Here is a 23,111-nt window from a genome sequence, read left to right as displayed (position 1 = left end):
CATGTTCAAACTTTCTTACAGCTTCCTGAATATATAGACTATGGTAATAATAGCTATTTTAATGTCTTTTACGGCTAATTCTATTTATTTATGTCATTTCTGGGTCTGTTTTTATTGATTTTTTTTCCTCCTCATTTGCATCATTTATTTTTTCCAGCTTCTTTGTATGCCTGGTAATTTTTTATTGAATGCCAGACATCGTGGATATTATGCTGTTGAAAATAGATTTTTTAAATTCCTAGAAATATCTTTGAACTTTGCTTTGGAATGAGGTTAAATTTCTTAGGAACTATTTAATTGTTTCATATCTTGCTTATGAACTTTCTTAGGTAGGATCAGAGCAGCATTTATTCTAGGTGTAATTTTTCCCTGTTACTGAGAAAAGGTCTTTTTTAGTATTCTGATCCCCTGATATGGCAAAGTTTTTCCAGTCTTGCTGGTGAAAAAAAGATATTATTCCCAGTCTTGTGTGAGCACCAGGTGGTATTCTCTCATTCCTTTTGGCTTATTATTTTCCTAGCCTTGGATTGTTTCCTCACACACATGCACTAAAATATGAATCATTGTGCCCTTAAATTTTCCATAGCTAGTGTTAAGTACCAAGAGTTTCTTTGTTCATTAACAAAGTATTATGTTGAGCTTAGAAGATAGATTTCTGCTAGCCCTTACTTGTTAGTTTCTTAAATATTTGTCCCACTAAGTGTGCGGAAATAATTATTTGCCATACTTGTGTGTTACAAATGTTTATCCTTATGCAAGAAGCCAACCTGCATCTTTGGTTACCCTGACCTGGTGATTAGGTAGCATTTCCAGACCTTCCTTGGCAGCTGGAAGGGATACATTTGACTTTTCTGACTTAGGGGCCTCTGTTAGAAAATCCCAATTATGAAAGCTTTCAATTCCTGATTTTACACGTGAGTCTATAGCCTCTTTACACGTAAATGCAAAAAAAACAAAACAAAACAAACAAAAAAAAACAACCCCCACCAATTCCCAATTAAAGTACATTTTTGTAAATTTACCATCAGTTACCACTGATTGCTTCTCTTGTTGTGTTCATATTGTTTTAAATGTTATTGTTCCCATTAAAAGTAGATAAATATTTTTGCTGAGCAAAAAATGTTGCATTAGAGCGTAACTATTTTAAATTAGATGTACTTTGGGAAATGCAAGCAAGTGACAGTGATTTCATAGGTCTTCAAATCTGTGGATGCTCTTTTTTTCATTATTAATTTTTAAGAATGGATTTTTTAGGAGCCAATCACTTGGCACCCAAACAGAAAAGGATCACAATTAAGCTATTTTTAAGAGGAGTTTGAAACCAACATTGTAATATATGGCTTTCTCTATACCCTGCCCATCAGCAGACCAGAACTCAGATGAGTTGGAGGAGATTGTGTAAATTCACAAATGAGCAAGAGGTACAGGAAGAGCTTTGGAGTCAGAAAGACATATAGATAACTTCAGCTCTTCTACTTTTTAGTGATGTAACTTTGGGCAAGTCTTTTAGCCCACTGAATGTACAATTTATCGTCTTTAAATAAATATTATACCCCCTACCTCATAGCACTGATAATGAGGTTCAAATGACATAATGAATTAAGGTAGAGTAAATGCTCAGTAAATTGCCTTACCTCCTTTAAGTGTGTGAAGTTAGTTTCCTAGTGAAAAGCTTCCACACAAGGAAACAAACAAAAAAATATCCTAATTTGGAAATGCATATATACCAAGTAAATGGCCATCACAGGGAGAAATTTGGACTATAATATTGTTACTTTAGATTTAAAAGACTTCATAGAGTGACTTTAGATCCTAGTGGGTTTTTTTAAGTGTTCTATTTGAGGGCAGTTCAAAGTAAGTTACTGATGTTCATTTTTACTCTTAATAAAAAAAAATATGCCTTTTTTTTTTTTTTTAAATTAGGGGGAGTTTGTTGCTTGTCTCCTGTCCTTATTACGACAAATGACAGATAGACATTATCAACAACTTCTTGATAGTTTCAATACAAAGGAAGAATTAAGGGTAAGTGACTTTTTTTTTAAATTTCCTACGTCTTTCTAGCTTTCCTTGTTCTTATCATCATTGTTAAGATAGTTCCTTCACAGTTGTTTTACCTGTCTGTGTTAAATTCTAAGCTGTTTTTTCTCACCTTCATCCACATGTCTGACTCTCTGTCTTGGCTCATTAAGATTTCAACTACTCAAGCAAAGCAATTAACTTTTATTTTGTACAAAGACTTAGGATTTGAAATACCTGTCAGCAAAATCCAATAAACTAAAATAGAATCACAGACCTAATGAGACAAAAGCAAATAGACTAACTCTAGTTAGGTGGACTTAGAAATATTGCCTTTATAGAAGGTAAGGGTGAATATATAAATATATTAGCTGACTTCATCCCTCTAAAACCAAAATGAGGAGTTCTGGCTACAACGTTCTGACCCCAGAGAAGCAGAGTTGTATTTGATATTCTCTATCAGCTACAGTCTAATCAATATGCTGTGCTAGTGTGACAGGCTGACATTAAATAGAAAATATTGATGCCAGGTTTATAAAAATTCAATCTTTGCTGAGATTTAGGAAGCTTCAGTGCTTCCTTCATGGTGTTCACTAAAACCTTAGAAGTTGATTGTCCTCAGTTGGAGGAATGACCTGTGATCTCTTCTTACTTACTTTTACTTCTCTTTCATCTCTTGAGTTTTCCAGACACATTCATATGTAAACCATCGTAATGGAAGGGGACTTACATGCCAGTGGTGGAGAATTACAGGACAGTAGGAATGGTCACGCTGCAACATTTGTGTGACCGGAAGCCTTCACAGCACCTCAGGGGAAGACTTGTAGATTTTTTTTAATACAGATCATGGACAGGGATCACTTATCTTTGATCTGGAAGATGTTGCATGACCTTAGAAGCATCTTTCAGTTACTTTGGAGTGGCTGACAAGCTGAATCATGAAACAAAGAATAGTTTGGGCAGATATAATCTCTCTAGCAGAAAGTTAGTTGGCATTTATCCATGCCTAAAAATATGTTTTTCATGTTTACTTTCAATCCTGAGTTTAGAATTAAAAACAGATAAAAGGCCTTAGAAAATGCCCACTCTACACACAGAAATCCATGTGGCTAAAAAGGAAGATAATGGTGCAGTCATTAACTTTCTTCAGAAGTTGAATATGTAAAACAGTTAAGGAACTAGGTTTTATATAAGAGGTCTTTGACTTCATGTTTCAAAATTTCCCCATAGGAAAGGCTATTTATTTTTATAGAGCCTGGGAATAAAAAATAGCAGAGAAGCACACATTGAAAATCATGATTAATTTAATCTAGGTATTGAGTTTTATGCCTTATTATTCACATTAATAATAATAAAGCAAATGGAAGTCATGAATAAAGTCTTTTATGTGGCCTTTCCTCATTTCAGTCAGCCACACACCTTTTCACAATTTCCCACTTCAAAATTAACTGGGCCTTTGGGCCAGGAAAATTATTGAATGCTATTAATTACTTCATCTATCCTTTAAGCAATATCGATTGAGAAATTCAGGCAACTACTGGTTTTTGTTATGTGGCCGGGTACAAATTGTCCAGTACCTGTAGGGGGAGAAGTCAGTCAAGTAATAGGCATTGACCCCACAGGGAGTGAACTCCCAGGGTAAGCACGTGGTGCTTTGGAGCATCTGGGAATTGCTGCCAGCCCAAACTCATGACATGAGAAAAAGTCCCCAAAGGGGTCTCAGCTGAGAACTAAGATGAGTAGGAGTGTGCTGGGCTTACCTTTGGCTAGGACATTCAGATCTCTCAGCTAAAATGATACCAGAATATGCTAACTGACAAAGCACTCTCTACACCACCTTTATAACAGTTATTCAAACCTGGAATGTTTTACTTTATTTGTTTTTGTGAGTCCCCAACCCCTAACTACTAGATTATAAGCTCCTTGGTGCGTGAAGCTTTGGCTGGTTCACTGCTGTATCCTCAGATCCCAGAACATGCTCACCACATTGTAGGCACTCAAGAAACATTTGTTGATTATTTGATAGAATACGAGGAAGAGAGTTGTAAGACACAAGGCTCTCCGAATGTGTATGGATTTTATTTTGATGACACTTGGATTCTGTGGAGGGTTTTAGGAAAGAGGGGAGAGCCATGATCCCATTTGAGTTAAGAAAAACCTGTCTGGTTGCACTACTGAAAATGAATTAGCCAAGGTCAAACAGGAGGCAGAACCCTATAAAGGATCTGATGCAGTAGTCTGTGCTAGAAATGACTATGGCCTGAAAGTGAGATGATCATGATGGTAGATTCTAGGGACAGTTAAGGAAGTTGAATTGGCAGGTCCTGGTGACTGAATTTATAAAAGAGGTGAAGTAGAAAGAAGAGTTGAAGTTGACTCCCAGGCTCTTTGACAACTGGCCAGATGTTGGTGCCATTCACTGCATGGGGAACCCAGGAGGTGTGGGTGTACAGGTTTGGGAGTAAACATAAATCCAGTTTCAGCTAGAGTTTGGTCACCTGAGGGACATCAAAATGGAGATGTCTTATAGACAGTGTCTGAAGTTGAGGAGAGAAAGCTGGGCTGCAGATGTAGATTTGGAAATTGTCATTTACATCAATGGGAGTAAATGGGAACATCCAAGGAGAGTGTAGAGTATGTAATTGAAGGGATCTGAATAGAAGCCAAGCATCAAGGAGGAAGAAGTGTTGAACACTGCTTGCTACTGCAAGGAGGTGAGGTAAGATCCTCAAAGGGTCCTTTAATATTGTTGATGAACTCGATGAGCAATTTCAGTGCAGTGGTGACAGCAGAAGCCACGCTGTCATGAATTGAGGAATGAAACAGAGAAAAAGATACAGTAGATGTATAACATGTTCCAAGAAAAGGAGGATAAGGTGTCTACTGACGGAGAACTTTGGATATCATGGGAATATTTATAACGGAGGAGACTTAAGCATGTTCAAATAGTAACGATTCGAGCTGGTAGAGGAGAAGCTGAAGGTGTAAGGAAGAAGTGCAGAGGGTAGTGAGGTTCCCTGAGATGGCAGCAGGAGGGGACAGAAGTAGCCTTGACTGGAGGAAGATCATTTTCCCAGTGTAAGAATGGAAGGAGAGTAACTGGGAGGAAGGCAAGCTAAAGGTCACTTATTTTATTAAAAGCTAATTAGTCATCTGGTTTTAATCTGTATTTTGAAAGTTCAGAGGTCACCTTTTAACAGATCCATTTTTCTTGTTCTCATTTTTCTTCAAAGCCAAATACCCCTGTTTATGCTACTGAAACCTACATTACAAGATCTTTCAAAGGTAGTAACACTGGTCCACAGTCCCTTGTGCAAAGTCCTTACTAGCACGTGTATTTTAGAAATTAGAAGCTTTTGACATTTCAGGAAGATAATGTGGTGCACATACTGTGTATGATATAGGACCTCCAGTAGGATTTGGGATAGCCACTCTAATTAAATATCTTAATATTTCTGCAGTCAAAAAATATTCACTGTAAGTGGGATTAAATAAAAACTGAATAGCTCAGGTCAGGTTTTGCTGCCAAATGGATTATAAAACCAGAATTTTTAGACTACTTTGAGATTTTACTTTTGTAGTAAAGAAACTGAGGACCTCTAACAGCAAACACTTATATAAAACTTCGTACATGCAAGGTACTGTTCTAAAAGACTGATTCATGTAACTCATTTAATCCTCAACCCCCTGAGGTAGGCACTATTATGATTTTATTACAAATGTCAGTTATTTGATTCAACAGACATCTATTGAGCACCTTGGCTAGGCATTGGGGATATCAAGACTTATAAAACAATCTCTCTTAATGCTTTAATGTTATTAAGAGCATCTAAATCATTGTTATAAATGAGTGTGACGTATATAAACAACAGTGATGGCGGCTGACAGTTATAGATTACCTCCTCACCCCCACCCCCACTGTCATGGGCCATGCAGTGCTAAACAGTGTTCCTGCAGTGCCTCATTTTACTCCCCGCTAACCTCCCCCAAACTCTTTCCACCCCCACAAGGAAGTAATTGAGAGGGCCTGGAATTCTATTAACATCTGAGCTCTTTGCTCAGGCAGCTAAACTCAGCTTTTTCTTACACTTTAATGAAGTTTGTTCAACCAAAATCTTTGCCATCAAATCGCATAAAATTTCATTTGTCAACTCTTTAAAAAGTAATAAGGCAGTTCCAGTCATGAAGTGGGGATAAAAGGCCAAATTAATGGAAGGAGAGTTATTTGGGGTTTTTTTTTTTTTTGTATCTACCTTTAGGTTAGAAACGGAATATATAATATATAAGGGAACTGCATACAAGGAAAGGTACAGCTTAGTAAAGTGGTATTTAATGGAAAATTATAACTGATACTGGGATTAGACCTTAAAACTCCCATTTTACCTACTGGTTAAAAGTCATAAAGTATGTCCCCCTCCCCTCCACACACATGTATTCTATCCCCAGAGGTAGCTGCTGGTGACACATAAGGTTGTCCTCACAGACTTTTTTATGATATATACATACACATTTTTAATGGAATCCTACTATTCATATTAGTTGCACTTTTTCACACAACAATATGTCATGAATATTGTAGAGATCACTGTATCATTTCTTCCTCCAAATTGCACTATATGGATGCTAATAATTTAATCATTCCCCTTTTGCTGGGCATTCAGGATGTTTCTGACTTTTGCCAAGAGAAAGGATACTTCAGGGAACATCATGACACACATGTCTCTATGGACTTGTGCCCTTATTGCTGTAGAATGAATTCCTGGAAGTCGAACTATTAGATCATGGGATATATGGATTTTAAATCTTCCTTGATACTGATGAATTATATGTTGAGATGTTCCAATTAATATTTTTGTTGTTCTTTATCCCTGGCACTGCTAAAAAAGCACTGCTTTATTCTTTCTTCTTATCAGTTCAAAGAAAGATATGGCCAAGCATTTCACAGTGGTTCTCTAAATGAAATGAAAATGAAAACAAATTTTGAAAGTACGGAGTTCCCAGATTATTGGTGTTTTAACTCCGTTCTTGCTTGCAGAATCAGGACATCTCCAGGGTTACTGTTGGGAGTGGCTCCTGGCATTTTGAACAGTATGCCATTTCTTCTCCTAGGTCCTCAGGTGCTCTGTGTGAGTGGTGTGAGTCACAATGTCAACAGGACTGTGTAGGAGCAAGGACCCGAGGGCTGGTACTCTGCATTGTGTAGCCCTTTCCTTCCTTGGAACATGGCAGTATTTTAGAAATGAACAAAAGCAAAGACCAGGAAGTGATTTGAGTTGTTTCTTTTCTTTTTTCTCCTTCTGTAGTCAATAATGTTTTATTATACACCCACCTTCTGCTGAGGGCTAAAGTTTTGTCCATATCCATGGTATTTCTTGTGCATGGAAAGCACTGAGTCTCCTGTTCTTTGTTGATTATGACTTTTCATATAGAACTGTGAGAACCCTGCTTTAAGCAGGAGGTTATACCTGTTCTGGAAGTTAAGTACGGCACTATTACAGCCTTTCATTGTCTCCCATGTACTGGCCCCCTAGCCTTGAAAAATCATATCTGATCAAGTCACAATCCAACTTTAAAACCCTGAGGACTTCACGTTACCTGCAGGACAAGATCCAGTCTCGGCCAAGTAATCCCTATCCTCAGTCGACCTTCCATCCTCATTGTCCTCCACCCTCTTCCAAACCCCTTTCATGACAGCCAGTTAAAATTACTTGCGTATTCCAAACCAACCATACAGTTTTTAATTCCTCTGAATCATTTTTTTGTGTCTCCCTGAAATGCCTATTCTACCATTACTCACTCACTTGAATTGCTTACTTTTACCCCCTATTAATCCTTCCCTGATTTCAGCTCGTGCTGTAAAATCCAGCTCAGGAATCACTTTCTTTACGAAGTGTTCACAGAATATGGTGCCCCCCCACCCCCACTCTTCCCCACCTTCTGTGATAGCACCCAACAATGCCTTCTAAATGTTGTTTCCTTGGATCCTTGATGACTGTGCTCTTTGAGAGTAGAGACCATGTCTTTGTGTCCCAAGCACAGAGCCTAGAATAATATATCTCAGTTGAATGAAACAACCCTCTTAATAAATGTCTGCATACCTCACAAACCATCTTTTTCTGTACAGTTATTTCAACTTATAGCCTTTATTTTATTATAAAAAATAGTTCTCTAGCTCTCAAAGACTGAAGACCACTTGGGAGTTATTTTTGTATAATGTGCTTAGATATTCAACTTTAAGGTTATGAATTTCAATGTGATAATTATTAACACCCTTTATTTGAATTCAAACCCCATACCAAGGATATTACACATTTGAAATTTGTAGAAAATTTTTAAGATAATATTTGACTATACTTTAAATCATAAGTGAAGGAAATGTGTTCCTAGAAGGCTCTGTCCCTGGCATTGCTTTTGACATAAGGAGACCGTGTCTTGGTCTATCTGCTTATGTCGTGATGCTTTCTTTTCTTGAGTTCTTAACTCATGTTTCATGATCTCAGAATACCTCCTCCTGTGTCTCACTAATTCTGTTGCATAAACTTCATTCTGTCTTGTGCTATGCTGATACCACGGTATCCTGTGTAAACACAAAGCAATTTTTTGTACAATATAGTCAGGAAATGAGTGAAAAACAAATTTAATCCTCTCACCCATCTGCCTAAAGCCCCTCACTGCCTTACATTGCCCTCAGGATAAATTTCCCCATTTCTTGCCACTCCCCATTGCAGTCCAGGCAGCCCTGTGTTGTCTCTTGCCTTTAAGGCGTGCTGGTGCTCTTCCCTCTCCGTGGAATACCTGGTCCTCAGACTTATCCTCACTTGCAGTGCATGCATAGATCCGTGTGGTTTTTAGGTTAGCATTCAGCTCTCCCGCCAAACTGTACACTCCGTTTAGGGCAAGCATTACATTCAACTTACTGTGGAATGACATGTCACAGACACTCCATAAATACTCTTGCATGAATAAATAAAAAGAATGTATCTTACCCCACTAGGTGTCCCCAGCATCTAACACAGTGCCTGGTACGTAATAAAGCACTCAATATTTATGAATGAGTAAATGTTAGTGATGATTTCTAAAATCATAAAAAATTGCTCTTGCTTTCTTTTCTATTTGAGTATGGCCCTTTTTACTGTTGTGGTTTTCACATGAACTTCCTTACTTGAACCTCTTGCACTGCAGAAAAAAGTGCTTCTGTAAAGTACCACCTCACTGTTCCTTTTTCTATTTTGAACCCTGATTTGAATAAAACCAGTAATGCAGTTCAGTTACCATGTTGTGCTATTTGAAGTAAACAAACAAAGAAGAAACTGCTCCCAGCCTACCAATTTTAAAATAGTGGCATATGAAACACTTATTTCTTGCTATCCAAACAGGAATATTATTATAGCAATGTTCTTTTTTTAAATTATGGGGAAGATGTGTTAGTTATTGTTATGTGTGCAAGATAATTTCGTATATATATGCAGAAGCACACATTCAGTGAAATGATGAGAGCTGAAAAGTACTTAGGGCAGACGGGGAACAGCGGTGGATTTGGGGAGGACAGGCAGGGGCCTGTTGAAGAATCCAGAATTCAGGTATTAGTGCTTTAAAATACTGGAACTGAGTTTGAATGAAACCAGTTGCATGGCAGCTGATAGTAAATCCTTGCAGAGCTCAGTCACATGATGGGAGTGCCACAGTAGAAGGTGTTTATGTTACCCTCTGATGAAACATTAGCCTACAGCTGAGAAATAAGAAAAAAACATTTGTCTAGTATAATAACAGATAAGTGATCATGCTGACTTTTCAAAATCACGGCTCACTACAAGGGACCTTAAAGCCTCCACATTTTCCAAATATGAGAGCTCAGTTCCAGAGAGGTTAAATAAACTGCCAAGGTCGTTGGGCTTGTTCATTGCTGAGTCAGGATTAAAATCTCGATTTTCTGATTTTCACTGAAATGGCTTTTCATTGTCATTGTAAGATTGCCACAATGCGTTGGATTCTATAAAGGTAGATGAAGCTTGCATGGGTACTGTAGAAAGCTATTTGAGACACTAAAAAGTTTTCTTAGGGGAAGCAAAGATTTATGTCACTATGTGGGTGTTGGCTCAGTGTCGCACGCTGCCACACCTTTTATTTTGTGAGATAAGTGGGAATAAGAAAATAAGATGGCACAGAAACACATGGTCTGTCCCCAGCTCCTACACCTGGAATAACTTTCCCTTTGACCCCAGCCCTACAAAAGAAGAGCAACCAAAGTTGCCAGCCCGGAAGGTAGACGTCCTGCCTGCTATAACCAGTTTTTCAGACAATTCTTTCCCTGTGCAGCTTCCATCACTCTCTCCTACCTCCCTACCCCCGTACACACACCCATTGCTAAGGGTGCTACCTCCAATTTCCGATTCCCTAAAAGTCGAGAGGGGAAAAGATGAAATTTCAATATTTTAGAAATGAAACTATTCCTAAGTCATTGTAGACTATGAGAAGTGATTCCCCACCTTCATGATTTTTTTTTTAAAACATCTATCTAAGCAAGTGCCACCAGATAGGAAACTGAAGTAGGATATAATTCTTTGAAAGGTAAATGCAGACATCCATTTTTGCAGGGATTATATATATTCATGTCTGGAAAACCCAAAAGAATGAACTGAAAAACTTTTTTGAAGTAAGTTTTAGAAATGCATTAAGAAGGGTTTCTCACCGTATTAGTATGCTAATGACCTACTTTGCCAAGAGAGGGCTGGAATGTGAGGGGTTTCCCCGAATTGTCTGACCTGCTGTAGAATTCATTTGGGAAACTCTGTGTCTGGTGATTCTGCCTACATGAGAAGGGTCTGTCTGGCCATTTAAAGGCGAATGACCTAGCGGGCGTATTTCCACATGGCACATACTACACATACCAACGTATGTGTGTTGATGCCAAAGAAGCTAAAATAATTTCATGTCAAAATATTTATGGGCTTGATCAAAGCTGTTAGAGTATGTTAAAAAACCACACACACACACACACACACACAGAGCTACCACATATTTCTTATATTTTCAGATTCTATCTATCTTCTGATGATATGAATGACAACCATAATCTTCTATTCAAGCAGTTTACATGTTTCACATAATGTGTTGCTGGGTTTCATAAATAAAACTCATGTGTGGTTGTTTTTTTTTTAATTAAGCAACACCATACTGTTGCTTTCAATCAGATTGGTAGATATATTTTCCTAGCATTGCTTGAGGTTATCAACAAATCTGTAAGTTTTCTAGTTAACAAATCTAAACTAGACTGAGCCAATCTCTTTCTGATTGGGCCTGCTTTATGTCATTCAGTACATGTGTGTTGTCTTCTTGAGTCCCCTTTAAGTGTAATATGCTGCAGCGTTCGGGGCCCTATCACTTGAAATGTTTTAAGAAGAGGTATTTCTGTGTCTGGCAGTAGCTTCTTGTCAAGAATGTTTCTAGGTGATCAGTTTGAAGTTAACATCTCAGTAAGTACGGCTGCCCTCTGGCACGGCAACTCTGAATAAGTCCTTGACACTCCCATAGCTACTAAGCACTCGCCACTAGGCTCAGCTTAGCACACATCCTTATTTGAGTGTATTCTACACAGCACATTCAGATTCTGTAAACCTGCACGCATACCATTAATGCTGCATCCTCAGAATGCCCTCGAAGAAACCTGGGTGTTTGCTTAAAATGCTTTTTAATGAACATAACTTTCTAAATTTTGACACCTACTTAAAAGGAAGATCTGTTGATCGTTCTCTAACTATGAAAAGTTCTGAAGTTGAGGACACTATAATAAAAGAAAGAATATATTTGCCTGCTAATCTTCAACTGTCAGTCTTCCCCTTTATTTATAAAATCTAAATGTTTAGAGTTTGTGAAGAGGAATGAAAGGTCATTTCCACTGTGTATGAGACAGAAAAGGAAAAGAGAACATCTGGGAAGGGTAGCAAGCCAGTGGGTGTTGAGAATAGAATAGTGATGGTTCCTTCTCCTGGTGAACTATGGAAGCATGGCTTCCTTTTCTGTAGTTGCTTTGGAAATGGCAACAACCGTGCTCTGTGTGTGTGTGTATTGACAGTTAAAGTAACTCAGTAAAATGATCTGTTTCTTCCCTATCCAAGGATTTCCTGCTACAGATATTTACTGTGTTCCGAATATTGATACGCCCAGAGATGTTTCCGAAGGACTGGACTGTCATGCGCTTGGTGGCTAACAAGTAAGACATTTAAGTTGACAGTGATTGCAGCTTAGGATATGGACGAGAGGAGATACAAAAATGATTTTTCTAGTTTGATCTCAAGTTTGAAATCTTCAAATCCTGGGATTCTTTTTCTTTGTCTCTGAATTAACTTCTCTCATTTAAAAAAAATACATATTACTATTTGTTTTAAACAGGTGATACATTTAACATAGTTCAAAAATCAAATAATACAAGAAGAGCGTACATTGAAAAAACCCCTTCCCATCTACTGTATTTATCCCTTACCCCCAGCCTGTAGTTACCACTTTTATTAGCATCTTGCGTGACCTTCCAGTGTTCTTTTATACAGAGCCTGGCAGGTAGCATAATATATACACTATTTTGCACTTTGCTCTTTCACTTAAAAATCCTGGCAGTCTTTCCACATTAATACATAGAAAGCCCCTCGTTCATTTATGTTTCTTTTTCTCTTTCATGGGCATATAATGTTCTATTGAATTGGTGTACCATCATTTATTTAACCAGCCCTGTTGCTAGACACTTGAGTCATTTCTAATCTTTCTTAATTCATTTTAACTCAGCAGGATACATTAAGCATCTACCATGTGCTCAGCACTGGGGATAAGATATGACCCCTGAGTTGGACACATGAAGATTGAAGTTCCTTTTATACAGCCAAGGGATATGGCCAGTAGAGAGCTGAAAATAATGCTCTCAGCAAAATTTGGAACTAGAGAAGACATTTGGAGAGATATTGACATAAAGTTGAATCTCTGGAAGTTGGCAAAACTAGCTTGTATTAGGCATATCCAGGAAAAAAAAATAAAAGATCTGAGTCAGTACTTGAAGGAGTAGGAGCCAGGAAAGGAGATTAGGCAGCTGCCAGAATGGCAGGAGCCTTCCCAGAGAGTAAGTATCACGGCAGTGTCTGCTCTCATGCTTCCTGTCTCTGTCATCTCAGGATACAGAATGCAGGTGAAGTTCTTTAGGAAACTGGCTGATGTTTACTTCCACACTCGTAATTTACCCTGTCTCATAAGCACTCTTTCCTTCAAGTCTACATTTGCCTGCTTCTCCTTCCTCCTTTTGTCCAGCCCCGAACACCCTCATATTCAGGATAAAGGTTGAATTCTCCAGGTATCTATCCATAGACCAAAGACACCATATGTCCTCCCCAGATGCCAGGTATGGTGGTGGTAAGAGCCCAGGAATATAGGGTTGGATTTTGATAAGATATGCCTAATATGGCTTCTGCTGCAGTATACATTTATAGATGTGGAGGTGTTAAAACGATGTGTTAAAACTTGTGAAGTAACAAATAGTATAATATGGCATATTATATTTTACATAAGTACAGAAGCAGCTTTTCCATGTTCAAGACTAATTGAAACTCCTGAAATAGCTCTCTTTAGAATTTAGCATATTTAGTTTGATATCTGTGAGTAGAATCAAATATCTTTTCATCTGGATGTCCGGATGCCATAGATTTAAAGGGAGCAATTGGTCATGAATCTGGCCTTATTACCAAAGATCTAACATTCTGCAGAGGGCTATGAAGTGGTCCAGGGAGCCAGCCAGGAAGAGGTCCAGGCTGCTGACATCCACATCACACAACATCATCATGTGGTCATTATGCCTGCCCTGTGTGCAGAAGGATATTTTGACTTGAATTAGAATATTCAATGGCAAAAATTCAAACCAAAAATAAGTTTGACATTTTGTTCCTTATGCACACAGGCTCTGCTTGAGCTTCTTGAAAACTGTGACCACAATGTAGCTTTTTAAAATTAAACACCATCTCTCTCTACCTAAAAATCTCCACTCCATTTATGAAGACTCATGGTCACACAAATGGGTAACAGACTTAGAAGTATAGATTCTGCTTTTGAGTAAACACATGATGTTCAAGATTTTCATCTACAGTGTTAACCAAACAGGAGCATGGGTTAGTTTAAGATGAGTTCTGTGTAATACATTTAAACAGAAGATACTCCCAAAGCAAATCCAAGAAAAAGGCCATCAGCCTTTGCTAAATGCAGTACCATCACGCTCTTGCCACTCAAGTCGGTGCTGATAAGAAACGGGCACTGTTTTTCCACCGGCAATGGCAAGTCCATCCCAATTTGGAGAGAGGACTCCAGGGTCTGGTAGAGAGCACCCCAAGTTGGAACAGACACTGCCCTCTGTTCTTCTGCTTCCCGCTCTTCTCCCCATGCAACCACCGTAGCCAATTTCCCATTCAAAGTATGAAACCAAATGAGATTTTTCTTGCCTTATGAATGCAATATATTCCAGAAATAAGCCTTCAACTATTTCTTCTCTATCCATAAAAAAGATTAGCCACTATAATATTGGTAGAAAAGTCCATTTCTGAAAGATGTTAAACACATTTGAAATATGTTAAAGGGCAGGGGCGCCCGGGTAGCTCCGTCGGTTGAGCATTCAGCTCTTGACTTTGGCTCAGGTTGTGGTCTTGGGTTCGTGGGTTCAAGCCCTGCCTCGCTCCGCTCCCTGCTCAGCAGGGAGTCTGCTTCCCTCTCTCCCTCCCCCTTTGCCCCTCCCCCTGCTCGTACTTGTGCGTGCTCTCGCGTGCTCTCTCTCAAATAAATAAATAAATTAAATCTTTTTAAAAAATGTTAGCATACATTGGAAAGAAAACCTGACCACTTTGCTAAACTATGTAGACGCAAGTTGCAGGAGCTAGATCCACGTCTCTGAAGTTAACCACCTTTCTTCCATGTTGCTAACTTTCTTAGACAAATATTTGATCAGGACCCCTCAAAGAGGCATTTTTACCCAGACTCCCACTTTTACTACCTACTATGTACCTAATACATGTCAAATTGATAGTAACTAGCTGAGAAGTCACCACTGCCCTACCTTTGAGCTCAGCTGAATAGCTCATCCCTCAAAATATGTATTCTTTGATGTGTTGGTCCTTTCTTCCTGTGTTTTCAAGTAAGTTAAATGCCTTTAACTTTCATCTATAAACTATGTTGTCCCAAATCCTGTAGCTTCCCTGCTTTATCTGAAGTCCTACTAAAAGCTGTGACCAGACACTTGGTGATTAGTATGGTCTTGTGTTTATTTCCACCTGAATGTCTAATATCGGGTGACACGGTAAGGGCGTCCAGCCTAACTTGCACAAGGATGAGACATGTGTCTCTTGCTTGTGTGCAAAGTTGTATTGTCCCCACTGTTAAGTTCTTGGTAGATGTTTCTGATGAGAACAACTGCTCAATTTGAGAAAGAAGGAACATAAGGGAGATGAAAATTAAGTACCAAAAATACAGGACACTTTGAGACAAGCTTCTCTCCACCCCCTTCCCATACACATTGCAAAATATAGTACAAAAATAAAGTCACAGCTTTATACATTTTCAAAGAGATAAATCTTGTAACAGACTTGCTTACTGAGGGAAGTAAAACCTTCTGGCCTTACAGTTGACATTTCAGGCCCTTATTTTGTTTATCTTGTGTGCATGTTGGCTTCAAACATATCATACATTTTTTTATGTGTGCTTTTTCTCACCAAACACTGAATTATTTAGTTGACTAGTACCTTCAAGTAATTTAGCTTTCAAATGAGATCAGTGTAGCAAATAGGTGACTTGTGGAACCAAAGATTCTTAGGGAAGGTCATTCATTCATTTACTGACCCATCCACTCAGCAAATCTTTTCCAATACCTAAAGTATAAAATAAATGCCATAAAGATAGAGCATAGTTCTTTGAAAATGTTTATGAAAGGAACTTTGTTCTGGACTGGGATTGGAAGGCTCTTTCATTAGGAAGTGAAACTTGAGCTGAAAGCCAAAGCAGGAGTTAACAGGCAGACAGCAAAGGAAGAATGTTCTTATCAGCAGAAATAGCTTATACAAAGGCCCTGTGGTCAGAGTGAATATGGCACATTCAAGAAACTGAAAGACTATTAGTGTGGCTGGAACATGAGGAGAGAAGGAGCCAGTAACAATGAGGTTAGAAGAGGAAGACAGGGCCCAAATATTAGGGAGTAGAGAAACATTAAGAGAAACCAAGAAGGGGGCACCTGTGTGGCTCAGTTGGTTAAGTGTCTGCCTTCAGCTCAGGTCATGATCTCAGGGTCCTGGGATCGAGCATCACGTGGGCTCCCTGCTCAGTTGGGAGTCTGCTTCTCCCTCTGCCCCTTCCTCCCCCCCCACTTGTGCACGCTCTCTCTCTCTCTCAAATAAATAAATAAAATATTTTTTAAAAAAAGAGAGAAACCAAGAAGGACCAGTTAGAAGCTTAATACAGCAATCCAGCTAATGGCTCGAACAGGTAGATGGCAGTGAAGGTAGTAAGAAGATCGATTTTGAAGATTGAGATAACATAACTTGCAGATGACTGGATGTGGGTGGCAGAGAAAAAATGGAAGATGGCCTTTAGAATTTTGGCCTGAACAGAAGGATGAATGGTGGTGCCATTCACTTTGGTGGGGAAATACTGAGAGGAGCAGCTTTGGGGGTGGGGAAGGTGAAGAATCTTATGTGAAACAGAAGTTTGAAATACTCTTCGATATCTTAGTGGAAACATAGAAGAGGAAGCTACACCTGCTTCTATGGAGCTGAGGGAAGAGGTTAGGGCTAGAGGTGTGCATTTGAGGGTCATTGGATGATATGGATGATATTTGAAGCCATGGCACTGAATGAGAGCACCTGGAAGAGAGTAGATTAAAAAGAAAAAAGTACTTAGCACTGGGCTATAGAGCATGCTGCCATTTTAAAGGCCAGAACATGGAGAAGCATCCAGCAAAAGAGACTGAAAAGGAGCAGCCCATGATTTAAGGTGAGAACCAGCAGAGTATACTGTCCTGTGAAGAAGGTATTCCATGAAGGTAGAAGTATCAAGAGCTGTTGGGAGATTGGAGATGATGAAGACTGACAGTTGCCCCCAGATTTGGCAGTGTTGTGTAGATATTGATGACCATGGCATGTGCTCTTTCAGCGCAGCGATGGAGGAGAAAGCCTTATTAGAGTGAATTCAAGAACAGCTAGGAATTAAGAAAGTGAAAACAGCTCATTAGAAGTTTTGCTGTGAAAGGAAGCAGAGAAATGGGGCTACATCTGGAAGGAGTTAAGGGACGAGGACTCTTTTTAAAATATGGAATAATACAGTATTTTAGTTTACAAATAGGAATGGATCAGCAAAGACAGAAATACTGGTGCTACTAAAGAAAACAGGAATAAGTGAAGGAACAAGCTTGGGGGGGGGTGGGAAGTGGGGTTGGGCTAAGTGCAGAATTGCTGTGTGCCCTTTGAGAACTGCCTGTTACCTGTGCACAATCAGCTTGCACTGGAAATTAAACCAACCACGTAGGCATGCAGTTTAGGTTAGCTGACAATGCTTTTTGTGATAAGACTTTCTCAGTGAAAGAAGCTTGCCACACTTAGAGTAGCTCTGAAATTGTGCACACAAAAAAAGCTTGGCCTTAGCTAGGAGCCTTGGCACTGTAACAGGAAGGAAGACAGAGTATGTGATAGAGACGATGAAAAGTTGGGTGGTCGAGCAGCTAATCTGTTGAGCACCCACCAACACCGCTACTACTGTATTTTGTTGTTGGTGGTGGTGTTTTTCTATTAGGGTAATAATCCTTGAACAATTTTACAGTCCAAGGGAGAGATAAGATACTGATTTTTACCAAAACTATCTATTACTCAGATGAATGTGCCAAACTTAAATAGTGACAGCAAATATTTACGCAAGAACCTCCCGCATACTCCATGTCCTGGTGAGTTGTGAGGAGCTGGTAGGAAGAATGGATCCATGAACTAAAGGCTTCCTTAAGATCTGAGCCTGATAGGCTAAACCTGAGCCTGTTGACACGTGAGTGACTTTCTGCCAGTACCACTCAGTGGAGAAGGTCAAGGGAGTTTTTAAAATCCCTAAATTCCTCCATTTCAATCTTGGTTTGTTCTTCCTCACCCATACGGCACACTTGACTAAAAGCCCAATCACTCCATTTCCTGCTTCCATTTTGGCTTATGCTGTGCCCTCCACTTGGAGTGCCTTCAGTCTGTTCTTCAAAATAGCTTTTAAAAAGGCATAAAATGTTGTACAAGCTTCTCATTTTAGAATTACCTAGTACAGCAAATAAGTATAACAAAGCATAGGTTTACATATAGTTGTGAGGCTACAGTCATTCAGTAAAACTTACTGTGGGCTAGGCCCTTGGTGAAGCAGTGGTTAACAAGGCCAGATCCCCCAGCATCACTGCTGTCCAAGATCCAACCCTTGGCTGTCTTCTCCTCCATCTGTAACACAGTCCCCAAAACGAGGCAGGATGATCACGTGCTTTAGAAGCGTCTGGTTGGGCCCCATCTGGAACTCACCAGGCCCTCGGTGGTGGTGAGGCGCTGAAGTCTTATGAATCCTCAAGGTGATTTTGTCATGGCTCTAAAGTTTGAGGACCACTAGCTTAGATCAGTTCCCTTGATGGCCTTCCAGGATTTTCATCTGCCCCAAGTGTCTTTGTGCTGATTTCTTCTGCCCCTATTAACCCACCAGGTTGTAGGGAAGTTGTTTTTCTCCATGATTAGAATTCCCTAGATTTTCATTGTGTAAACATTAGTCTTTTGCTACCCAGTTTATCCACAAAGGTGCTTCTCCCAGTCCAGGTATAATTTGTGGGGGTGGGCTTTTGCTTAAGCACGTTAACAAGTTGGAATAGTTTACAACAAATTAGAATAGATGAGATTTCTAGAGGAGGGAGGTAGTCTTTCTTTAAAAATACTTTCTAAATGCCAGAATGAGGTGGGAACTGAAAATCTTGAAGCAATAACTTTGATTTCCTGTGCTCTAGTTCCTCTTTTATATGTAAATTTTACCGTGCTGTACCATAGATGAAGGTTGTCAGAAGTCATCCTTGTGCCTATACTTCTATGGCAGATATCAGTCATTTGACCATTTGTAGTAACAGATTGCAAACCTTTCTTGGCTATTGAAGTGGTGTGCTGAGATTTTGAAATGTCCTTATATTCAAAAACTGAGTCATGAGTAAAAGAATAAAACCAAAGGAGCCACATTGTTTTGGAAAAATTGGAACAAGTAAAGAAAGATCTCTAAACACCACAGATATCAACTACAATGAAGGAGCAATAATGTATAACTGCCTTTAGCTGGCTTGGAGACCTGTGTGCCAGGATCCTGACTCAGTGCTGAGTTACCATAAAAAGCTCTGGGAGCTGCCTCTGTGACTTGAGCTGAATGTTTTAAGCATAAATGGAACGCATTTGAAGTAGACTCACTTTAGGTCCTTCTAGTTTTGGGAAGTCTTGTTTTTGGAGGTCTTACCTCTCAGCCTATCAAACATATTAAATAGACCCACATGCCACATTTTACTGAAGAAAAGAAGTAAAAAGCAATTTTTACATTTTGCTTTTTAAATTATTGGCCTATGAGTGAGTCATTTAACTCCAACTGCTTGGGATTTCTCAGCATTTCTGTATATTTAGGAATTCTTGTAAAGTTGTAAAAAGTAACCTATACTTTTTTTTAATACAATAGAAGTTGCCTAAATATGAAATTGGACAATAAATGATATAAGTAATGTTGCATTCTACAGATATATAATTAACCTTTTTTTAGTTTTTATTTTGCGGTTTTAATTTTTGGTCCCATAACATCTTTTCAGGTCTCAATATTTTCCAAAGCTCCTGAAAAGATTGTAGGTCCTATGCCCTCTGCCTCTTGTGCCTAATAATAAAGCGGCCTTGGTGACAGGACGAGGTATTGAATCTAGAACAAGGACTGCATGCTCCCTCAAAGAATGACCAAGTATAATGACTGGCCTAAAATGCTAGAAGCCAGGAGAATGTGAAACAGAGTTTGTTGGAATGTTTATCTGGCTTAGGCCTCTGGAGAGCTTTGCTCTTCAAAGGGTGGACCAAGGATGAACAGCATGAGCATCCCCTGGAGCTTGTTAGAAATGGCTGAATCTCCCGCCGGGTCGGAGACTGGGAGGCCACCATTTTCACTCTCCGCCTCCAAAGCTGTACGGAAAGCTTACAGGGAACAAAAGCTCCGGAGAGCAAACCCGAGCAGATTACTTAGCCCGGACCGGCAAGGGCGGGGCAATTTTGCCTCCGGCAAAGACATTTGGGAACCACGGCAACAGGCCCCTCCCCCAGAAGATCAGCGAGAACAGCCAGCCAAGACCAAGTTTACCGATCAATGAGAACGGCAGAACTCCAGCGCTAGGGGAATACTGCACATAGAATTCATGGCTTTTTTACCATGATTCTTTAGTCTTTCAAAGTTAATTATTTTTTTTAACTGTCTTTTTTCCTTTTTTCCTTTTTTCTTTTTTTTTGAATTTTTCTTTTTCCCTTTTTCAACCAACATCTTATCAATCCCTTTTTTAAAAAAAAACATTTTTATTTTTCATTTTTAAAGTCATATTCTATCCCTTCATAGTAGTTACCCGTATTTTTGGCATATATATATAAGTTGTTCTCTCTTTAAAATCTTGAGATAGTTTCTTCTAACAGATCAAAATATACTCTAAATCTATAGTGTATGGTTTTTTTCTACTCCCCTGCCTGATCACATTCTCTCCCTTTTTTCTTTCTTCTTTTTTTTTTTAATCCTCTTCTTTCTTTTTTCAAACAACTTATCAAATCCTTTTTTAAAATTTTTTATAATTTCCATCTTTACAGTTATATTCCATCCCTTCATCATATCAACCCTTATTTTTGTACATATATAAGTTTTTCTTTCTTTAAAATTTTGGGAGGGACTTTCTTTTAACAGACCAAAATACACCCAAAATCTAGTGTGTGGCACGGATCTATAATCCAGCCTGATCATATTTGATCACATTCTGTTTTTGTTTTGTTTTGTTTTGTTCTGCTTTTGTTTGTTTTTATCTTTATCTTTTTCTTTTTTCTTTTTTTCTTTCCTTTTCTTTTTTCTCTCTTTCCCTTTCTTTTCCCACTGCTTCAGGTCTTTTCTGATTTGTTTAGAGTATATTTTCTGGGGACGTTGTTACCCTGCTAGCATTTTGTTCTCTCATTAATCTATTCTCCTCTGCACAAAATGACAAGACGGAAAAAATCACCTCAACAAAAAGAACAAGAGGTAGTACCGACTGCCAGGGACCTACTCAATACGGACATTAGTACGATGTCAGATCTAGAGTTCAGAATCATCACTTTAAAGATACTAGCTGGGCTTGAAAAAAACATGGAAGTTATTAGAGAAACCCTTTCTGGAGAAGTAAAAGAACTAAAATCGAACCAAGTAGAAATCAAAAAGGCTATTAATGAGGTGCAATCAAATATGGGGGCGCTAACTGCTAGGATAAATGAGGCAGAAGAAAGAATCAGTGAGATAGAAGACCAAATGATGGAAAATAAAGAAGCTGAGAAAAAGAGAGATAAACAACTACTGGATCACGAGGGCAGAATTCGAGAGATAAACGATACCATAAGACGAAACAACATTAGAATAATTGGGATCCCAGAAGAAGAAGAAAGAGAGAGAGGTGCAGAAGGTATAATGGAGCAAATTATAGCAGAGAACTTCCCTAATTTGGGGAAGGAAACAGGCATCAAAATCCAGGAAGCACAGAGAACCCCTCTCAAAATCAATAAAAATAGGTCAACACCCTGACATCTAATAGTAAAACTTACGAGTCTCAGAGACAAAGAGAAAATCCTGAAAGCAGCTCGGGAGAAGAGATATGTAACCTACAATGGTAGAAACATTAGATTGGCAACAGACTTATCCACAGAGACCTGGCAGGCCAGAAAGGACTGGCAGGACATATTCAGAGCACTAAATGAGAAAAATATGCAGCCAAGAATACTATATCCAGCTAGGCTGTCATTGAAAATTGAAGGAGAGATAAAAAGCTTCCAGGACAAACAAAAACTAAAGGAATTTGCAAACACGAAACCAGCCCTACAAGAGATCTTGAAAGGGGTCCTCTAAGCAAAGAGAGAGCCTAAAAGCAACATAGACCAGAAAGGAACACAAACAATATACAGTAACAGTCACTTTACAGGCAATACAATGGCACTGAACTCCTATCTTTCAATAGTTACCCTGAATGTAAATGGGCTAAATGCCCCAATCAAAAGACACAGGCTATCAGATTGGATTAAAAAACAAGACCCATCGATATGCTGTCTGCAAGAGACTCATTTTAGACCCAAAGACACCCCCAGATTGAAAGTGAGGGGGTGGAAAACCATTTACCATGCTAATGGACACCAAAAGAAAGCTGGGGTGGCAATCCTTATATCAGACAAATTAGATTTTAAACCAAAGACTGTAATAAGAGATGAGGAAGGACACTATATCATACTTAAAGGGTCTATCCAACAAGAAGATCTAACAATTGTAAATATCTATGCCCCTAACATGGGAGCAACCAATTATATAAGGCAATTAATAACAAAAGCAAAGAAACACATCGACAACAATACAATAATAGTGGGGGACTTTAACACCCCCCTCACTGAAATGGACAGATCGTCTAAGCAAAAGATCAACAAGGAAATAAAGACTTTAAATGACACACTGGACCAAATGGACTTCACAGACATATTCAGAACATTCCATCCCAAAGCAACGGAATACACATTCTTCTCTAGTGCCCATGGAACATTCTCCAGAATAGATCACATCCTAGGTCATAAATCAGGTCTCAACCAGTACCAGAAGATTGGGATCATCCCCTGCCTATTTTCAGACCACAATGCTTTGAAACTAGAACTCAATCACAAGAGGAAAGTCAGAAAGAACTCAAATACATGGAGGCTAAAGAGCATCCTACTGAAGAATGAATGGGTCAATCAGGAAATTAAAGAAGAATTAAAAAAATTCATGGAAACCAATGAAAATGAAAACACAACTATTCAAAATCTTTGGGATACAGC

At 38.9% G+C, this 23,111-nt stretch overlaps 1 protein-coding gene across 7 annotated transcripts in view; it reads left to right on the top strand.

Annotated features, from left to right (window-relative positions):
• DOCK4 (dedicator of cytokinesis 4) overlaps positions 1-23,111 on the top strand; it is a 424,485-nt gene that overhangs the window by 316,744 nt on the left and 84,630 nt on the right. For all 7 annotated transcript variants that reach the window (XM_036066399.2, XM_036066398.2, XM_036066397.2 and 4 more), the window contains exons 26-27: positions 1,924-2,022; positions 12,132-12,226. In XM_036066399.2, the coding sequence (XP_035922292.2) occupies positions 1,924-2,022; positions 12,132-12,226 (194 nt within the window). The remainder of the gene's footprint in view (positions 1-1,923; positions 2,023-12,131; positions 12,227-23,111) is intronic.

This window comes from Halichoerus grypus, chromosome 12 (assembly GCF_964656455.1).
Source record: "Halichoerus grypus chromosome 12, mHalGry1.hap1.1, whole genome shotgun sequence".
In the NCBI taxonomy this organism is placed as follows: domain Eukaryota; kingdom Metazoa; phylum Chordata; class Mammalia; order Carnivora; family Phocidae; genus Halichoerus; species Halichoerus grypus.
This window is presented reverse-complemented; position numbering and strand designations above follow the sequence as displayed.